General features: G+C 39.9%; 1 protein-coding gene across 1 annotated transcript in view; it reads left to right on the top strand.

Moving 5' to 3' along the window:
• Positions 1–4,463: 4,463 nt before the first annotated feature.
• Positions 4,464–18,104, top strand: part of TAFA1 (TAFA chemokine like family member 1) — a 348,490-nt gene continuing 334,849 nt past the window's right edge. Inside the window, exons 1-2 of the mRNA XM_075073150.1 lie at positions 4,464–4,889; positions 7,076–7,196. Of these exons, the coding sequence (XP_074929251.1) occupies positions 7,079–7,196 (118 nt within the window). The 5' untranslated portion in view covers positions 4,464–4,889; positions 7,076–7,078. The remainder of the gene's footprint in view (positions 4,890–7,075; positions 7,197–18,104) is intronic.

Genomic DNA, 18,104 nt, shown 5'->3' with positions numbered 1-18,104 from the left:
CAACCTGTAGGCCTTTTGAGCCCTGTATATTTGCTGCGGCTCACTATATGATAATCTAGGAGGAAACATGTCCTGACATGCCTGCTGTGTTTAAAACAGTCTCAAACCATCCCTGGGGGACATCCAGAGAACAGCAAAGACACCTATCCTTGCCTGTCTCAGAGGTGTTTATCCCATCCCTCAGTAGGGATTAGATCCCTCCTGCCCGCCTCTCTGGCTGGAGCTGCCATTTCACCTGCTCAGTGACATGACCCCCCAAACCTGGGCAACTCTTGGATTCCTTCTCCTGGATTCCTTTTGCGAGGCAGCTCACTTTTCTGTAAGTCTTGCGCTTATGGTGTTTGCCATTCAACATTCACACTGATAATATTTTTCTCTCTTTTCTATTATCGCTCCTAAATTTGCAGCCCTGAATTTGACCTGAGGGCTCATGGTTGCAGGCTGGTCCTTCTCCCTCTCCCCTAGAAGCTGCTGACATCGAAACTGGATAGGCAACGTGCTCAGAGACATTTGTCAGTAGCTGGGAAACATGACACTGTATCTGGCTGGAACAAGGCAAGCAGAGCCTTCCCATGCCTTGTCGGTCCATTGAAAGTTGGAATTGGCAGAAAAGACACCTAAGCAGGTGTGAGAATGCCACGGCAGGACTTGCCAAGGACTCCTCTGTTCATGTCTGCGATGCCAGGAGCCAGGGCAGGGGAGAGATGAAAAGCACAGGCTATTTAATATTCCCTCCCCTCATGAAAGCAACATGTCCCCTGTTTCTGAAGAGCTTGTCCTGTGCTACAGCGGCAGCTGTTAGAAGTTGTGGTGGCATTAGCCTCGTTGTGCTGTGAGTTAGCAGCACTTGGCAGGGTGACAGTTACACTACACTGTACTGTACATAACTGTGTATCTTGCATTGATCTGCCAACGCCTAACCTGCTAAGGTGTGTGGCCTGATCATTTACCCCTCTACCCCTTCCTGCCTCCAGAGGAGCTCCTCTCTGGGAATTCCCTTCTGAACCCCTTCTCCTGGCAGTTCAAACATTCCTCCTCTTTCCCAGGCACCCCTGCAGCTCCCCTTTTCCCATGTTCCCGCTTCACCTCCCCCAAACACAACCAGCTCTGTATTGCTCATGCAGTGTGGTGGGGGAAAGCTTGTGCTAAACAGGCTCCTTACTTCTGCATACTGACACTCAAGCTAAAACTACAGCCAGCAGCTGTCGGCTCGGGATTCAGGAGAGCCCTGCATTAGGGGTAACATTTTGAACTCTCCAGCTACACCCGGCACCCTTAAATAACAACAGCAGCTGCTCCACACTGTCCCCCAAAGGACTTTAACCCCCGCACCTCCTCTCCTACCAGCTTTTCCAGACCACTCCTTATCAGTGACTTGCTGCAGCATCCGCTCCCCACAACTCTTGCTGCCCAAGAACCCACCATCCTCAGTGACTGCTCCTATCACCTGTAGATCCTCTCTTTGGAGCAATTTCCACAGATCCATTTCCCCAGAGATGCTCCACCCTTCCTGGCCTCCCCATGCCCCAGTCTTCTTATAGCTCCCACATACCTCCCTCTCCTCTGCTCCATGCAATGTCTTCCTGCACATGCTCCTGGCTCCCCAAACCCCTCCCAGGAGCTGAGTAAATGGGTGAGGACAGTGATAGGAGTGAGTGACCCCTGCCACCGACCCACTTCCAGTTTTATTAAAAATCTAGGGAAAGTCCGGGGAAATAACGTTGTTAAACTGGAGATCAGGATGAACAGCTGCACAATATTACGTACCTTTACTGAAAGTACCTAAAAGACACCATAGACTTTTAAAAGCATGAATATTCAGTGTTAGCTTTCTACTGAAAAACAAACAAATGCAATGGTTCTGTGTCCATTGCAGTGAGTATTGCCACTATATTGCCAAACAAGAGGACTCCTATTTTTTTTTTAAGTTTGTCTGAAAATAATAAATCGATCCTTGGGAAAATTCAGGGTCAAATTTAGCGGGACTGTAAATGATGGGGCAAAGTATACTATGGATGTAAGCGCTAAGACTAGTGAAACTTGCACTGACCCAGCACTCTGTAGGTGAACCATGTAGCTTAATTTTTAAGCGGAAGTGGGTCAGTACAGGAATTGTAGCAGGAAAAACCACCACTAGGAAGGTGTAAGACAAAATAAGTGGTAGAAGAAAAGGGCAGATTCCTTATATGTTCCTGGCAGCTATTTTCGTGCCACAATTCTTTAGAAGCAGCCTTGACAACTCATCAACTCATCGTGAGCCTCATGATATCTGGTATTCTTAAAGCCCCAGTTTCTGGAGTCATGTGGTTATGTGAGACTCTCAGCTTTCTTTTCTTTTTCTTTTCTTAGAAAATATGTTTTTAGCCCTCATGGCAGTGGAGCATGGGTAACTGGAACACATAGGCAAACATAATAACCCATTTAAAAAATGTTAAGCCTATCTGATGATTTTTGGTGGCCTGCTTCATGGTTTTTGAACAGCCGAGTCATCTAATGCTGTACAAGTAACACTTATTTTGTACACTGCTCACTGCCAAACTGGTGCACACTATACTGCCCTTACCCCTTACCCCAGAGTTTCCATTGCTATTGAATTTGGCCCAACACGCTACAAAACAACAAAGGAGATTTAATATTAAACCAACTTTCTAAAGACAAGGGCTGGAGAAACACCAGCTTAGAGTTAATGTTTACTCACCTTATTATGCCTAGAACATGTTTAGGGTCTCAAAGCAATAGCATGGGTCTTATTCTTGGCTCTGCTGATGCAAAGGGGTCATAGCCCTAATCAATCTGGCCAGCTGGGGATTCCCTTGGTGTGTCAATCTGCTCACAGTCTCCGCCATGGAGTGGAAGCAGTTACAGGACAAGAGTATGCCTGCAACAGCTCTGCATTTCTGCTAGTCCTGGCTGCCAGACGGCCCTCTGGGCTGTAGGCAGTTGCATGTAAATTAGAGCAGTCCTAAGGAGGCTGAACCAGTCCCCACGGAGTCCTGGAGTTGTGGAACCACAATGCTGGCATAATAGCAAGTTTGTCCTCGCCCACTCTGAGTTCTGTATGAAGCACAGCTCAGCTGTATGTTCTGCAACAGTGACCCACATTGTGGTGAATTCTGGATGGCGCTGAAACTATAAACTCTTGAATTCCCTTCTTTGTCAGTGCAAGTCACGCCCCTGCTGCGTTATTTTATCGGGGCTGTAATAAAGAGCGGTTATGATGCATTGTGTCACAGATCAATGTAATGGCTCTGTCAGTCTGTCAGGCCAGTCTCTTCATATGTATTACATAATAAAACAGAATGGCTCCAAAGGAGGTATTAAAATCAGTCAAGTAATCACAAAGCACCTTCTTAATAAGACTCTCCAGGAAAGCGGTGCACTCTGAATGTTTGGAAAGGAAGTGTTTGATAGTACAGGTAACTATTATGGTTGTTTGGTGTACGCATTTGGTAAGCAATGGAAGTAGTATCTTTTTTATGCCAGAAATGATTAAAACATATAGGGTTACAAAGAAGGTGTTCTTACATATTATTGTATGTACAGTATTACTTAGGCATTGTGCACTTAAAGTGAAGGTTTCAGCTTTAACTTCCAACATCCTTGGGGTTTTGTAGGCTTAAGTCAGCACCCTAATGTTATCAGAGTAGTATTTAGTGGTGCAGTGAGTATATAAAATGCTGTTTAAAAAATAATTACATATAGCTCAAGACGGGAAAAACCAACACATTCCTGTAAACAACCACTTAAGATGTGGGCAATAAATAAATGACTCTAATAAATAATTTGTCATGTCAGAGCTTAAGCGTTTGGTAGGATGTTGAAGGAGTGGAGGGTATTCTTTTTCCATTGCATCCTGAGGTACCTTCAAAATGATTGGGGGTTAGAAGAGAAGATATTACTGAGCATTGGGACAAGCTTTTGGAAAGCTTATACAAGTGTATAGGACTCTTCACCTTCCCGCCCTCCCTTTATATTCCCCCTCCCAACCCACGAAAAGACATGATCGCAAATAGATGTTGCTTTCTAACTTGTGAAATTAAATAGACTTCCTTAAATCTGTGGACTGACTTTATGGATTATTTCTAGCAAATCGGTGGAAGAATGAGCCCTGAGAGTAAAGGGTCAGTAAATGCAATTAAAGGGTCTCTAATTTTCCATTGGCTACTGCAAGTAAAGTGTTTTGTCTTTCCACATAAACTGGTAGCCCGCTTGTGTCACACTTTTCTGCCCATTCTTTTCTTTTCAAACATGCCCTCCTTGTGGTGAAAAGGAGTTTTTCTTTCTTTATGTATAATGTAAAAAATATCAGATGTGCTGGCATTTAAACGCTACTCCAGTTGTTAACAGATCGTGGGCTAGTATAGCAGTTCATTGTAGCTTGTAATAGAGGTAATGTCACTTTAAGACATGTGATACTTTACAGAGCAGGGATGTATTGAAATAGACTACCGGTACTTACAGCATTGTATAGCAATCCTGCTTTGTACATACAGCTGCTTTACTCTGCATTGAATGTGCTGTAGTGAGGCTGCTCTGTCATTAAACATAAACTGATCCTCATCTTTAAGTACACTGGAAGCTGCAAATTATCTCAAGATCACTTCAAAGGTCTCATCAAACAGAAGGTGACGTTAGGAGATGATTTAAAGGTGAAAATGACAAGGTTTCCACCCCTCAAACCTTGGTCACTTTTCTGACAACACAGTCTGAGAGCTCTGATGTCTTCTTTACTCTGGGAATAGGATTGGCAACGAAAAACAGAAATTTTTTTTTTAATCCTGATGAAGATTATTTAAAATCCCTTATTGTGGTACAGATGGATTTTAAAAAGTGTTAGATCTTTCAAATGAACACTAATAGAGTACTCTGCTCTTGGTTGGATTACTCAGGTAAGGAGCTTCTCTAGGATTTAAGATTTAGAAAGCAGATCTTGAACTCATCTGATAATAACTGGAGGAATACTCACTGGTGTGTGTGTGTGTGTGTGTGTGTGTGTGTGTGTGTGTGTGTGTGTGTGTGTGTGTGTGTGTGTGTGTGTGTGTGTTTATATTAGCAAGAGGCTCTCTTTGCCTAAAAACAGTGTGCTTGACAGCAGTTGTAGTGAGCTGACTAACAAGTACATGAAGAAATGAAATGCTAGCAAGGAAGGAATGTTGGGGCATAACAAAGTTAATTAAAATAACCTAGTTTGAAGAAGGATAGAAAAGATGTAGCAGGCTAAGAGTGAAAATGGGATGGGAGGGATTTCAAAGTCATCTATTCAGTGTGGTTAAGAATATGATCCCTGGAAACATTTTAAAAAAATAAATAGGAGTTATTGGGAGACTGTAGAAGTTTGGCTTTGCTTCACTGTTTGGCTCAGATTTTAAAGTTCAGGTTAAATAAGAGCACTTTATGCTTGAAATATCAATGCATGTTAGAGTCACCTTTCCCTTTCATGTCATTGTACGAAAGCATGGGAGCACCAGAAATGACTAAGAAAAGCATTAATTTCTGAAGACATGGGAGGTCTATTGTGAGCTATCTGTTTGGAGGGAGTTGAATCCATGTTGCACTATTACTCAATCCAAAAATACAGGAGGGAAAGTATACAAAAGTAAACAGTGGGAAGGAAAACTAATTGTATGCTGAATAGTGCATATGAACAGGGAAGCAAACAGCCTCATGGTGAGGAAAATAATGTTTTGCTATTTTGCAGTTAATTATACTTGGGTTTATTTGGGTTTTTTTCATCCATTAGTCTTTAAAACAATTCTCAAATACCATGCTTATTGATTAAAATAACAAAAATGATCTGTGAATATATTTTATTGACTCTTAAGCATCTCTATTATTTTGAATAGTGTATATTTCCCCAATAAAGAAATCCTGCTGATAGTTCATCTTTTGGATTTTACATTGGTTGCCTCGATCTTTCCTAAATGCATAGAATGTTCAGTGTGAAGAGAAGATTTTTAGCTTTAAAGTCTTCCATCCTCAGTGAACATGATGTTCTACTGATTGGATTATTAGATAGAAAGTGGCATCATGTTATTGGCTGAATAAGGAGAATGCCTGAAGTTTGATTAATTGGCAATATGAAATGCAGCAGAAGGTGTTATTAAAGGAACTGGACAATATGTAGCGTAGCTGAGCCTTGCAAATTCTACAATCCTTGCAGGTATTGAGAAGGAGCTGTTAAAGTCACCAAGTCTGAGAAAATTTAATCAATTAGTATAGTAATAAATGTATGGAAATATTCACCCACATACAATATATCAAGTAGCCAAGTGTGCCAGCACTGGGAGACAGAGAAAGAAGTACACCATTCTTTTTCCGCAAGAGTCTGTCTTTAAATTTTGACACACTCTACCCTATGAAAAGATCAAACCTCCTATTTGCTACATATAAAACTCAGTCTGCCCTTACTATTGTTCTTTATGAGCGTAAGCCAAACAAAAGGAAGCTGATTTTATCTGGGGATTAGAACACAATTCTGAGAAACAATTACTTTGTTTAGCAGACAGCATTCATTGCAATTAAAAATTAATGTGCACAGAAGTCAAAAACAATAATCTGTTTCCTACTGGGTAGGTATTTGCCTTGAAGTCTTGGGGAAGGAGGATGCTTAAAAAGCATCTCGGATAGCTGATAATGTTGTATGACTATCCGAAATGTATTTAAAGTAGTTTTGATACTGTCTGAGGAGCTCATTTTTTTGGATAGTATTGTAGTTCCCCGCCCTCCCCCCCCCTCCCGGTAAGTTAAATTACAGAACAGAGTGGGAATATTTCCCTGGCTTCTATTTATGTTGTTTTTCTTCAAGTACTTGGATCATTATAGTTTCATTTGTGCCACTGAATTATTAAAGTTACCAAGTCTCCCATGCTGACATCTCTTTACCTCAACTTTCCTTGTTTTTGACACGACCTTTGTCATATAACCACTGCAGCCTGCAAGGGGGGGTGGGGATCAGAGGGTGGGAGAGGAAAGAAACAAAGACTTTATAAAGGTAAAAATACTGTTGTAATCACTGCTAAATACTGTGTGTGCTCTAAGGCTATATATAATAATGCCTGTCTAATATTTCATTTAGAGAATGGCAATGGTCTCTGCAATGTCTTGGGTCCTGTATTTGTGGATAAGTGCCTGTGCATTGCTGCTCTGTCAGGGGTCTCTTCATCACACTTTCCAGCAGCATCACCTGCACAGACCAGGTAGGACCAATCAGCTACAGGATGTTGTAAGATGACAGGCACTCTATCCGTGCACTTGTCTGCCTTGATAAATGGTTGAATAATCATAAAAGTCCCATTTTGTTATTGAGTTGTTTGTCTATGTGTCTCAGAGTATCTTTCTGATCAGCCTAATGTATGCCTGTTTGGTATTGAAATATGCCTCCTGTTAACATCCTTTTCCAACAACTTCTCAACTCAGGAGGCTGATCACGGGAAACCTATTTTAGATAAGAATTTAATTTCTCTGTTTATTTATTTATGTATTCATTCATTTTTTGGTGTAATAACTGAATAAGTTTTGTCCCCCAGAAGAAATCCTGGTGGCAGAGCTTTATGTAACTTTATTTGCTGTATCTGTGCCAATCTGGGCACAGACTGTACACTTGCAGTGATATGAGCCAACTTCTGATAATAGCTGAGCCTTTTCACTCTTCCTAAGGTCAGTGGGGTGGGCTGGGTCTAGATGAGAGCAGAATTTGGCGTAGAAGTTTTAATCTTACTGATGACTAGCCCTGAGGTTGCAAAGGTGCAATTCTGAGTAGAATTCAGGCCTGGGTTTCGGTGGGGCTGGATGAGTGTTACTGAAAGCAGGTTATAGTTTCTTTGTGTATGGAACGGAAAAGTCAACTGATTTTCACTGACATATCAGAGACTCTGTATAAATATTTTCTTTACTTTGACATTCTTCAAACAGAAAGTGTTGGTGTTAATTTGGTGTAATTACTTTGTGAACCACATATCATATGCAAAGTGTTGAAGAAATGGCATATTAAAGCTCATTATTACCAATAAGTTAGAAATGAGAGAGCCTCATGTTGTAATTTCACATACTCTGAACCCAAGGAAAGGAATGAAAGTTCTTCCCAAGAGAATTAGAGATGAAACAGAGACTATTAGCTGGTGATTACACATTATTTAATCTGTAGAAGCAGGTAGATCAAAGCAGAATTAGGATAAGGCTAACATTTCCAAAAGTCATAGGGCTTAGCCTCCTAAATCACTTAGGCACATTTGAATAAAATTGCCCTTAATCTTTAGCAGGTCTAATGTGCTGAAATGTTTTTTTTTCCAATTGTTTTCACTGCCCAAAAGTGATAGGGTTGTTTTTTGGGTTTTTTTGGACATCTTCTTGCCTTCTCTCAATAATGTAACATAAAATAAGTATAATCATAGCCTGGAGGGGAATGGTTCTAAAAATTCGACTCACAGGCTTTATCTAATGAACAACTATTATGTGTTTTATGTTGGCTTTAGTAGTGAGTGTTTCAAAGTTAAGGAATACATCCCGTTTTGAATGTTCTTTTCTGGAATACACAGAGAAATGTCCATTAAAACACAACAGTGAAATCACCATTGGTGAGCTGAGACTGTCCCCTGGCTAAATAAACAAACAAACAAAATACTTGCATAAATAGGTAAAAAGGAAAATGTAATCTCATTTTGTAAAATCTGTTGAAACAAGCAACATTATGAGAAAAAATGAGAGCCTGGCAGATCCAGAGCTTTGCTACATTTGCCTAAGCTTGAAAAATCACTTCTTTTATGAAGCAAGAACAGTCAGACACTGAATGCATACCAAGTATTGGGGAAATGTGGAAAATGACAAATCTTTCACTCAGAGCTGTGATACAGATACAGTGAAGGTTTTACAGCTGCCTCATCACCTGCTTAGGAACCTCAGAGATTTTCCTCTTGTGAGCCTTTCTCAGGCAGCTACTCCGCACCCTGCACGAGTAAGATTGATGATGTTCTGATCCCAGGCAGCCAATTTCAGTCTCTCAAGAAATAATCCAGTACATTGACAGATGAGTGGAATTTGACATGGTGTTCACCTCTGATTCAGATTGCTCTGCACCTGGAAAGTACCAGCTAGGGAGAGTCCTTTAGAGGAAACAGAGATTTTGGACGTTTTCTACTGTCAGAACATGATACCAGGATAATGTTTTTATAAGGCTATGAATTTTCAATCAGCTTACTGAATGCAATAGGTTTGTACATAAAAGGGATGGAAATATGTTAACTAGAAAACAGACTGATTTTAATGTATTCAGCTATAGTCCCTAAGATCTTCCAATTTATAATATTAGAAATGTGTTTGTTAGTCACGGTGTAAGTAAGATGAAAACATTCAGCCAAATAAGGATTAATAAAAATGATGCAGATGAACCAATGTACAATTTCAGTAACTTAATATTTCTGTATATGGAATTTTGAGTCATGGCAAAAATGGCTGTAGTCAATAACAGGTTCAGCATACATTTTCTCATTTTGTGGGATTACATGGATATTAGTCTGATACTGAATTTAAGAGACATTCTGAACAATTAAAAACTCAATAGTAGAACTACTTTGGTATAGGCAAGGGTAATTAAAATAGACAGATTCCTCTCTGTCTTGTGTCTTTTGTACTCGATGAATGCAAGAGTATCCATTAAATACAAGTACATACAGTGTTAAAAAAACAAATTCTGATTTAGTGGATTTAGCCTAATAAACTTGAATTTAACTGAATGGATAAATACTGAAAGTATCTGTTTCTAATACCAAGGTTAATTCAGTAATGAAACACTATGGATTTCCAGCATGAGTCATTGAAAGGTGAATTTATCAAGTACAGTAGCCCTTTTTTTCTGAAACTTTCTTAAACATTGTAAGTCTTTGCAAGAATCTGGGAATGGGTGACAGGGGATGGATCACTTGATGATTCCCTGTTCTATTCATTCCCTCTGAAGCCCCTGGCATTGACCACTGTCAGAAGACAGGAATCTGGGATAGATGGACCTTTGGTCTGACCCAATATGGCCGTTTTTATGTTCCAATGTTTTCAGATAAACTTTTGCACATTATACATGCAAACACAAAGTTTAAATTTTAATTTCACTGCAATATATAGTTCTATAATTAATCATTTTGGTAACCTATAGATGACTTGGCAGAAGGTTAAAAATTGCAAACAAATTGCAAACCATTTTATGTGACAGGATTTGTAAGTGACTGTGGCTTTATTTTCTGTGAAATAGTGGCTGAAGGGCACACATAGGATATATTAAATTTTACTATGGATATAACATTGTACGTAACATATTGCACAGGTACATGGACTGTTGTCTCCCTTGTCACATTAACCCAAATGCTTGAATGCATATAATTATGTCTTAGTAAGGTATGTATTGGAGAATATACTTTTAAATGAAATAGGTCGGGTGTGTGCGTGGAGTTTTTCCTTCCTCTTGACTAAGACTTAAAGGACAAAGTCTTCATTTGGTGTAAACTGACATAGCTCCAATACAATATAATTCTCTTTAGGTAATACTGTCTTCTGCAGATCCTTGTATAAATATATTTCATTTTCAAGAAAATTATGTTATACAAAGTATGTATGAAAACATGCATAGTATATAACTTTAGGAAGAAGCAATCAATGTTCTCTGAGTACTTAGTTTGGTTTGAATTTAATAAAATACAATGAGAACAATTCCACATTGGCTATTTTAGACTCTAGCATACATACTAGTTGTATGGCTGTTGAATTGGCCTGAGGATTAGACTGGACAGGTTGTGATTTAAAGAGTTAGCTGAGTGCCAGTGATAGTCCGTTGATCATCTGATTGACAATACTGACTCACTTCTACAGAAGTAGGAAGTAGACATTAAGATTTGGCAAGACACTAAGGTATCAACAAAGCATAGCTGAGTCTTAAGAATGCAAATAAATTAAATATTCACATCAGTGTCACAAATATAGAAAATGATCTCTCATTGTTTTATTATGTAAAAAAGATTATATTTCAATTCAGCAAAGAACCTTAATTAGCATTAAATCTAAATGGAATATACACTAGTTAGACCTTGAAGTTAAAAATAAACACAAAAATTTCAGGTTACCTTCACCTGGATATTACACCTTTTAGCCCACATAGAATAATTTGTTAAACGTTCAGGCCGCCAAGTTGGTCCTACATGGATTTTGTAGAATATAAAGATGCAGGCTAGAAACATAGACATACTGTAACAAGGTTGACATTTGCAAAGATGTTAATTAAAAAAAAATAGGCCTATTCAGAGAGGGAAAGATAGTTGTATAAGCATGAGCTGGCTTGGCTTGTATCAGTGAAGTTGTGGTTGGCTTTCTCCAGGCAGTATGCCAAGAAAGTGTCTAGTAGTTTCTTCCACTTTTTTTTCTATTGGCAGTGTTTCACATGTTATTTTGTACTGTAACAGAAATGCATCAGACCATTAAATTATATAAATGTTAAAAAACAGGACTTTAGGGCAGACGTACACCTACTAAATACTAAGCGACCCATAGTTTTCTTTATTGTGGCAGCAGCAGATCTTACACGAATCAAAAATCATCTTGAAGAGTTTGCCCATAAATACTAAGAAAAAAACCACTACGCCAAAGTAATCTTATAGAAACTCACATCAAACAAGGACCTAGGAGTTCTCTGAGCTTGTTTCATAAAAGAAAGGCAGCATCTTACAATGACTTGAGCTATGGTTGTGAGCAAGAGACTTTAGTTTTAATCCTGGCTCTGCCACTTACTTGGGAAGCCTTAAGGACGTAATTTAGGTCCAAATCTTCAAAAATTGTACTAATCTGGGGTGGCTCCAATTCTGGTATTTATGACATTTTTGGTATTTATGACATCTTTGTAAAAATGTTGGGCCTAGCCTCCTCTTTTACTGGAGGAAAAGTGTCTGTTTCCTCAGTAAAAATATGAATGTAATATTTCCTTGCTTACCTTGCAGAATGTTCAGAATCAGTGACCTAATCCAATGGGATTTTTGTTATTGATGTTGATAGGAGCAGGTTTGAAGCTGTATATGGAAAATTATTAGTAATTGTATTCAAGCCAATCAGAATCCATACTGGTGCTATACTAGAGAACCAGAAAAAAGCAGAAACCATGTACCCTGGCATTCACAGTACAATATGCTCACCACCGTCTAACCTCTTAACGCACATCAAGCAGTAAAGGTCAAGTGATCACAAAAGTAATTGCCAATATCACGTGATAATTTATCTTAACGCAAACAAAAAAGACATGGGATCAGATTTTAATCTTGTTTACATTGGTGTAAATATGAACTAAGTGCCCTGAAACTAATCAACTTACTCAGGTTAACACAGACATAAAGAAGATCAGAATCTGGTCCAGAACTCGATATGCTGGCTACAGGTACAATTTACCTTTTAATATCATCCTAAGTCTGTGTCTGCAAATACGTAAACTGTCAGCTACAAAGTTAAGAGTGGCAATATAGAGCAATATAAAGTTACCCCTGCTTGCATGCAAAACAGAATTGATGCTGTGTGTGTAGGAGCCATGCAATAAATGGCATAAACAATTGTGGACTGGGCAATGTGAACAGCTAAGATGTTACCAGACAGGACTATTGTCATAAACAGATAGTTAAGCGTTAAGAAGCTCAGTGAACCTGGCTGACACCTGACCAGAAGACCAATGGGGGGACAAGATACTTTCAAATCTTGGTGGAAGGAAGTCTTTGTTTGTGCTGTTTGTTTTGTTCTTTGTTCGCTCTTGGGGCTAAGAGGGACCCGACGTGCAACTCGGATTTCTCCAATCTTTCTGAAACAGTCTCTCATGTTCAAAATAGTAAGTACTAGCTAGAAAAGGAGGATTAGTCTTATGTTTGTTTTCTTAACTTGCAAATGTGTATTTTGCTGGAAGGAGTTTTACCTCTGTTTGCTGTAACTTGGAATATCAGGCTAGGGGTGAGGGAGTCCCTCTAGGCTATATGAATCTGAATACCCTGTAAACATTTTCCATCCTGATTTTACAGAGATAATTTTTACTTTTTCCTTCTTTAATTAAAAGCTTTCTTTTTTAAGAACCTGATTGATTTTTTCCCTTGTTTAAGACCCAAGGGGATTGGGTCTGAACTCACCAGGGATTGGTGGGGGGAAAGGAGGGGGGGGGAAGGTTAATTCCTCTCTGTTTTAAGATCCAAGGAGTTTGGATCAGTGTAGTCTCTCAGGGTAACCCAGGGAGGGGAAAGTCTGGGAGGGGGAAGGAGGGGGAATGGTTTATTTCTCCTTGTTTTAAGACCCAAGGGGTTTGGGTCTTGGGTCCCCCAGGGAAGGTTTTGGGGGACAGGGAGTGTACCAGACACTGGAATTTCTGGTTGGTGGCAGCGCTATCAGATCTAAGCTAGGAATTAAGCTTAGAAGGGTACATGCAGGTCCCTACTTTCTGGACGCTAAAGATCAAAGTGGGAAAAATACCTTGACATGGCGTACAGCGGTGGGATTTCTAAAACCAAGCCAGTGAGTTTTTTTTTCTCTCCTTTCTGGCTGCTCAAATACCAGGCTGAGGGCAGTGGTGTTAAGTTTTTTAACAAGGGTCTTTGTTAAGAAGTGGCTTCAAGCTGGGAGCAAACAGACAGCAAAAGGCATTTGCAAGTGAATTGTTTTTTTTTTCTTTCTAGCTCTCGGGCATAGCTAGTTTGAAAATCTCTGTTAACCAAGCAGTCAGTAAGCTGCAGAGGTAAAGTGGCCAGCATAAAAAAGCAGAAACAATGAGTTCCAAGGAAGCCATTAAACAGGAACAGGCAAGACTGGATGCAGAAGAACAAGCCAAGAAGACCACGGGAGAGCTATAGAAATGATGGAGAAATCTGGGTTGCACATCTGGTCCCTCTTAGCCCCAAAAGTGAACAAAGAACAAAACAAACAGCACAAACAAAGACTTCCTTCCACCAAGATTTGAAAGTATCTTGTCCCCCCATTGGTCCTCTGGTCAGGTGTCAGCCAGATTCACTGAGCTTCTTAACTCTTAACTATCTGTTTATGACAACTATACACTGATTTGTGCTCTTGTGATTTGCTTGTCTGGGGCAGTGGATGTCCTAAGAAGATGCAATATTGACATATTGCTTACAAAAATCCAAGGAATTAAACCTACAAAAGATGACATGGGCCAGGCCTAGAAGGGTCCTAACTGAAGACAGAACAACATGCTGTGTAGTGCTGAGTAACCTCTCTATATTTGTCTTTTGTGATATGATAAATAACTACCAGCTTTTTGGAGCTGCATTCTGTGTACTGGAGCTGTAAAGTTAATGAGACAATCTTGGACATTGGAAAGCTGTTCTCAGATCTGGTAGCTTCCCTCTTAACTTTAAAAAGTAGGTTATTGTTAGGAACGTCTAATAGTAAAATATTATTGTCCTGATGTATTAAGTACTATGCCTTGGACCTTGTGCCTTACCCATATTTCTGCAGCTAAGTATGGCCCTGGCCCTTACATTTACAGCAGTGCAGAGGATGTAAAAACCCCTTTACTCCCCTTGTGTGGCCTTCAAAAGAACTGTGCAGAACTGCACTCCTTGCACCTGGGAATGCAGAGGTTGCTCCATCCCTACTCCCGCTCCCCCAGAGGTGCGGGGATGTGTGTGTGTTTGTCATCTTCTACTAGTGTCTTTTAATTTTGCAAAGGCAAGAATGTGAGATGATTTGCTCATTGGAGAACCTCCAAACACTTCATTCTTTAACCCAGTTTTGCTAGCAGTGTTAATTAGCATTTCTAATGGCTCACTCATGCTACTTTGGGAAGCTACCATCATGAGTTCTGTAATTAGACCATGATCTGTCTTTTGTACAATATTTCAACACATGGGTATGGACCTAGCTTGGTAGGGGAACATTGTCGATGTCTTATTTATTATTTGAATTATTGTAGTGCCTAGACGTTCCAGTCACAGACCTCGACCCCACTGTGCTTGCCATATGCCTTTACCTCAGGGCAACACACAAAGTTATTTATTCTTTGCTGGTATTCAGTTTTACATCCTGCTTTCACCTAGCAGATTTTCAATGTATTATTTATTATTTTATATTGTGACAGTGCCTGGAGTCCAACCATCTTGGGGTCTTATTGTACCAGATTATCATATAGTAGCTGCCACGCCTTGCCCCAAAATGCTTATAATCCAAAAGACAAGACTAACAGGTGGATGAAACAAACAAGCAGGCTGGGAGGGGGGTTGGAAAAGATGGGGTAACAATAATAATTGGATGTGTGCAATTCTTAGCCAATCAAGAGCAGTAATCACAACTCACTATCTCCCTAACCATTTTTAGATTGCATATATGATCTATTGGTTATAGCGTATCAAGTTATGGGCCAGATTCTCATCTTGCTGATGTCTGTGTTAACCTGGAGTAAGTCGATCGGTAATTATATCTTCCATTCACACTTTTTTGTATAGTGTACCATCTATCATCTTTGTGATCCATACCTCACATGCAGTAATTGACGTTTGTGTTCTCCATACACACTATTTTGTTTTCCCAAACCCGAGCCATTCTTTTTAGGTGACAACTCTGAGGAACTGTCCCAGATTCCTCTAATGACAATTAGAGGAAGCTTTGGAACAGATTGATAAATTAAATAGTAATAAGCCACCAGGACCAGATGGTATTCACCCAAGAGTTCTGAAGGAACTCAAACGTGAAATTGCAGAACTACTAACTGTAGCCTGTAACCTATCATTTAAATCAGCTTCTGTACTAAATGACTGGAGGATACCTAATGTGACACCAATTTTTAAAAAGGGCTCCAGAGGTGATCCTGGCAATTACAGGCTGGTAAGCCTGACTTCAGTACCAGGCAAACTGGTTGAAACTATAGTAAAGAACTATAGTGAAGAACAAAATTGTCAGACACACAGATGAACATAATTTTGGGGGGAAGAGTCAATATGCCTTTTGTAAAGGGAAATCATGCCTCACCAATCTACTAGAATTCTTTGAGGGGGTCAACAAGCATGTGGGCGAGGGGGATCCAGTGGATATAATGTACTTAGATTTTCAGAAAGCCTTTGACAAGGTCTCTCACCAAAGGCTCTTAAGCAAAGTAAGCAGTCATGGGATAAGAGGGAAGGTCCTGTCATGGGTCAGTAAGATAGAAAACAAAGGATAGGAATAAATGGTCTGTTTTCAGAATGGAGAGGGGTAAATAGTGGTGTCCCTCAGGGGTCTGTACTGGGAACCATCCTATTCAACATATTCATAAATGATCTTGGAAAAGGGGTAAGCAGTGAGGTGGCAAAATTTTCAGGTGATACAAAACTACTCAAGATAGTTAAGTTTCAGGCAGACTGCAGAGAGCTACAAAAGGATCTCTCATAAGCGAGTGACTGGAGAAGAAAATGGCAGATGAAATTCAATGTTGACAAATACAAAGTAATGCACATAGGAAAACATCATCCCAACTATACATATAAAATGATGGGGTATAAATTAGCTGTTACCACTCAAGAATGAGATCTTGGAGTCATTCAGGATAGTTCTCTGAAAACATCCACTCAGTGTTCAATGGCAGTTAAAAAAGTGAACAAAATGTTGGGAATCATTAAGAAAGGGATAGATAATAAGACAGAAAATACAGTATTGCCTCTATATAAATCCATGGTATACTCACATCTTGAATAATGTGTGCAGATGTGGTTGTCCCATCTCAAAAGAGATATATTGGACTTGGAAAATGATTAGGGGTATGGAATGGTTGCTATAAGAGGAGAGATTAAGAAGACTGGGACTTTTCAGCTTGGAAAAGAGATGACTAAGGAGGGATATGATAGAGGTCTATAAAATCATGACTGGTGTGGAGAAAGCAAATAAGGAGGTGTTATTTACTCCTCATAACACAAGGACTAGGGGTCCCCAAATGAAATTAATAAGCTGCAGATTTAAAACAAACAAAAGGAAGTATTTTTTCACACAATACACAGTCAACCTGTGGAACGCCTTGCCAGAGGATGTTGTGAAGGCCAAGACTATAACGGGGTTCAAAAAAGAGCTAGATAAGTTCATGGAGGATAAGTCCATCAATGGCTTTTAGCCAAGATAGGCAGAGATGGTGTCTCTAGCCTCTGTTTGCCAGAAGCTGGGAATGGGTGACAAGGGATGGATCACTTGATGATTCCCTGTTCTGTTCATTCCCTCTGGGGCACCTGGCATTGGCTACTGTCGGAAGACATGATACTTGGCTAGATGGATCTTTGGTCTGACCCAATATAGCCGTTCTTATGTATAGTGTACTGTCTACTATCTTTATGATCTGTATCTCACATGCAGTAATTATTTAGGATGATGGCAGAGCGTATAAAGTTTCTGTAATTGGATTTTATGGCTTTCAACAATTGGAAAGAGATGTGGTGTGCCCCTCAAGAGTTCCAGGAATCAAAGGGACTATTGGGACACTATACCTTTTAATGAGTATGTCTATACTAGACTTTTTTTAACCTTAAATTAATTGGCTGTCAATAAACTCAAAGTAATTAATACATTTGTAAATGCTAGTCAGAACACTCCCTGATCAATTAACTCCAAATAAAAATATCTAATGGAGATCAGCTCTGATGCTTTATCCCCTTATGTAGCAGAGCAAGAATTTTACAAGGGCTGCTGTGCCATCGCTTGTTTAAACAGATACTGCAGATGTAGAGCTTTCTGGCTGGACAAGCTTAGGAGAATGCTTTTGCCAGAATGCTGGATCCATCTTCATTTCATGGGGACCCATGTACATTGGACAAAAGGGATGGGCTATTGCTGCAGAAAAACTAATGCTTGGTAGGGAGTCAAAGGGCCTACAGAATTTCTCCATGTATGTACAATTAGGCATTAGCAAGGATCCTGTCAGTTACTCAGTGTTGCAGCTCCTCATCCTACCTCAGGTATCTGCCTAGCATCTGCAGGCTGCAGGTGTGTGGAGCCAGCTGCCAGTCATACTGCTGAAGGTGGTAGTTTGTTACTTGTGATCCAGTAAGGTGAATTAAACTGAGGGGAAGTGTGTGCTGCAGTCTGATGGGCTGCCAAGAACAGAGGGTCCAGCTTATGCCAGGGGGCACCAAGCAGCT

The sequence above is a fragment of the Chelonoidis abingdonii genome, chromosome 17, assembly GCF_003597395.2.
Source record: "Chelonoidis abingdonii isolate Lonesome George chromosome 17, CheloAbing_2.0, whole genome shotgun sequence".
Taxonomy (NCBI): Eukaryota; Metazoa; Chordata; order Testudines; family Testudinidae; genus Chelonoidis; species Chelonoidis abingdonii.
This window is presented reverse-complemented; position numbering and strand designations above follow the sequence as displayed.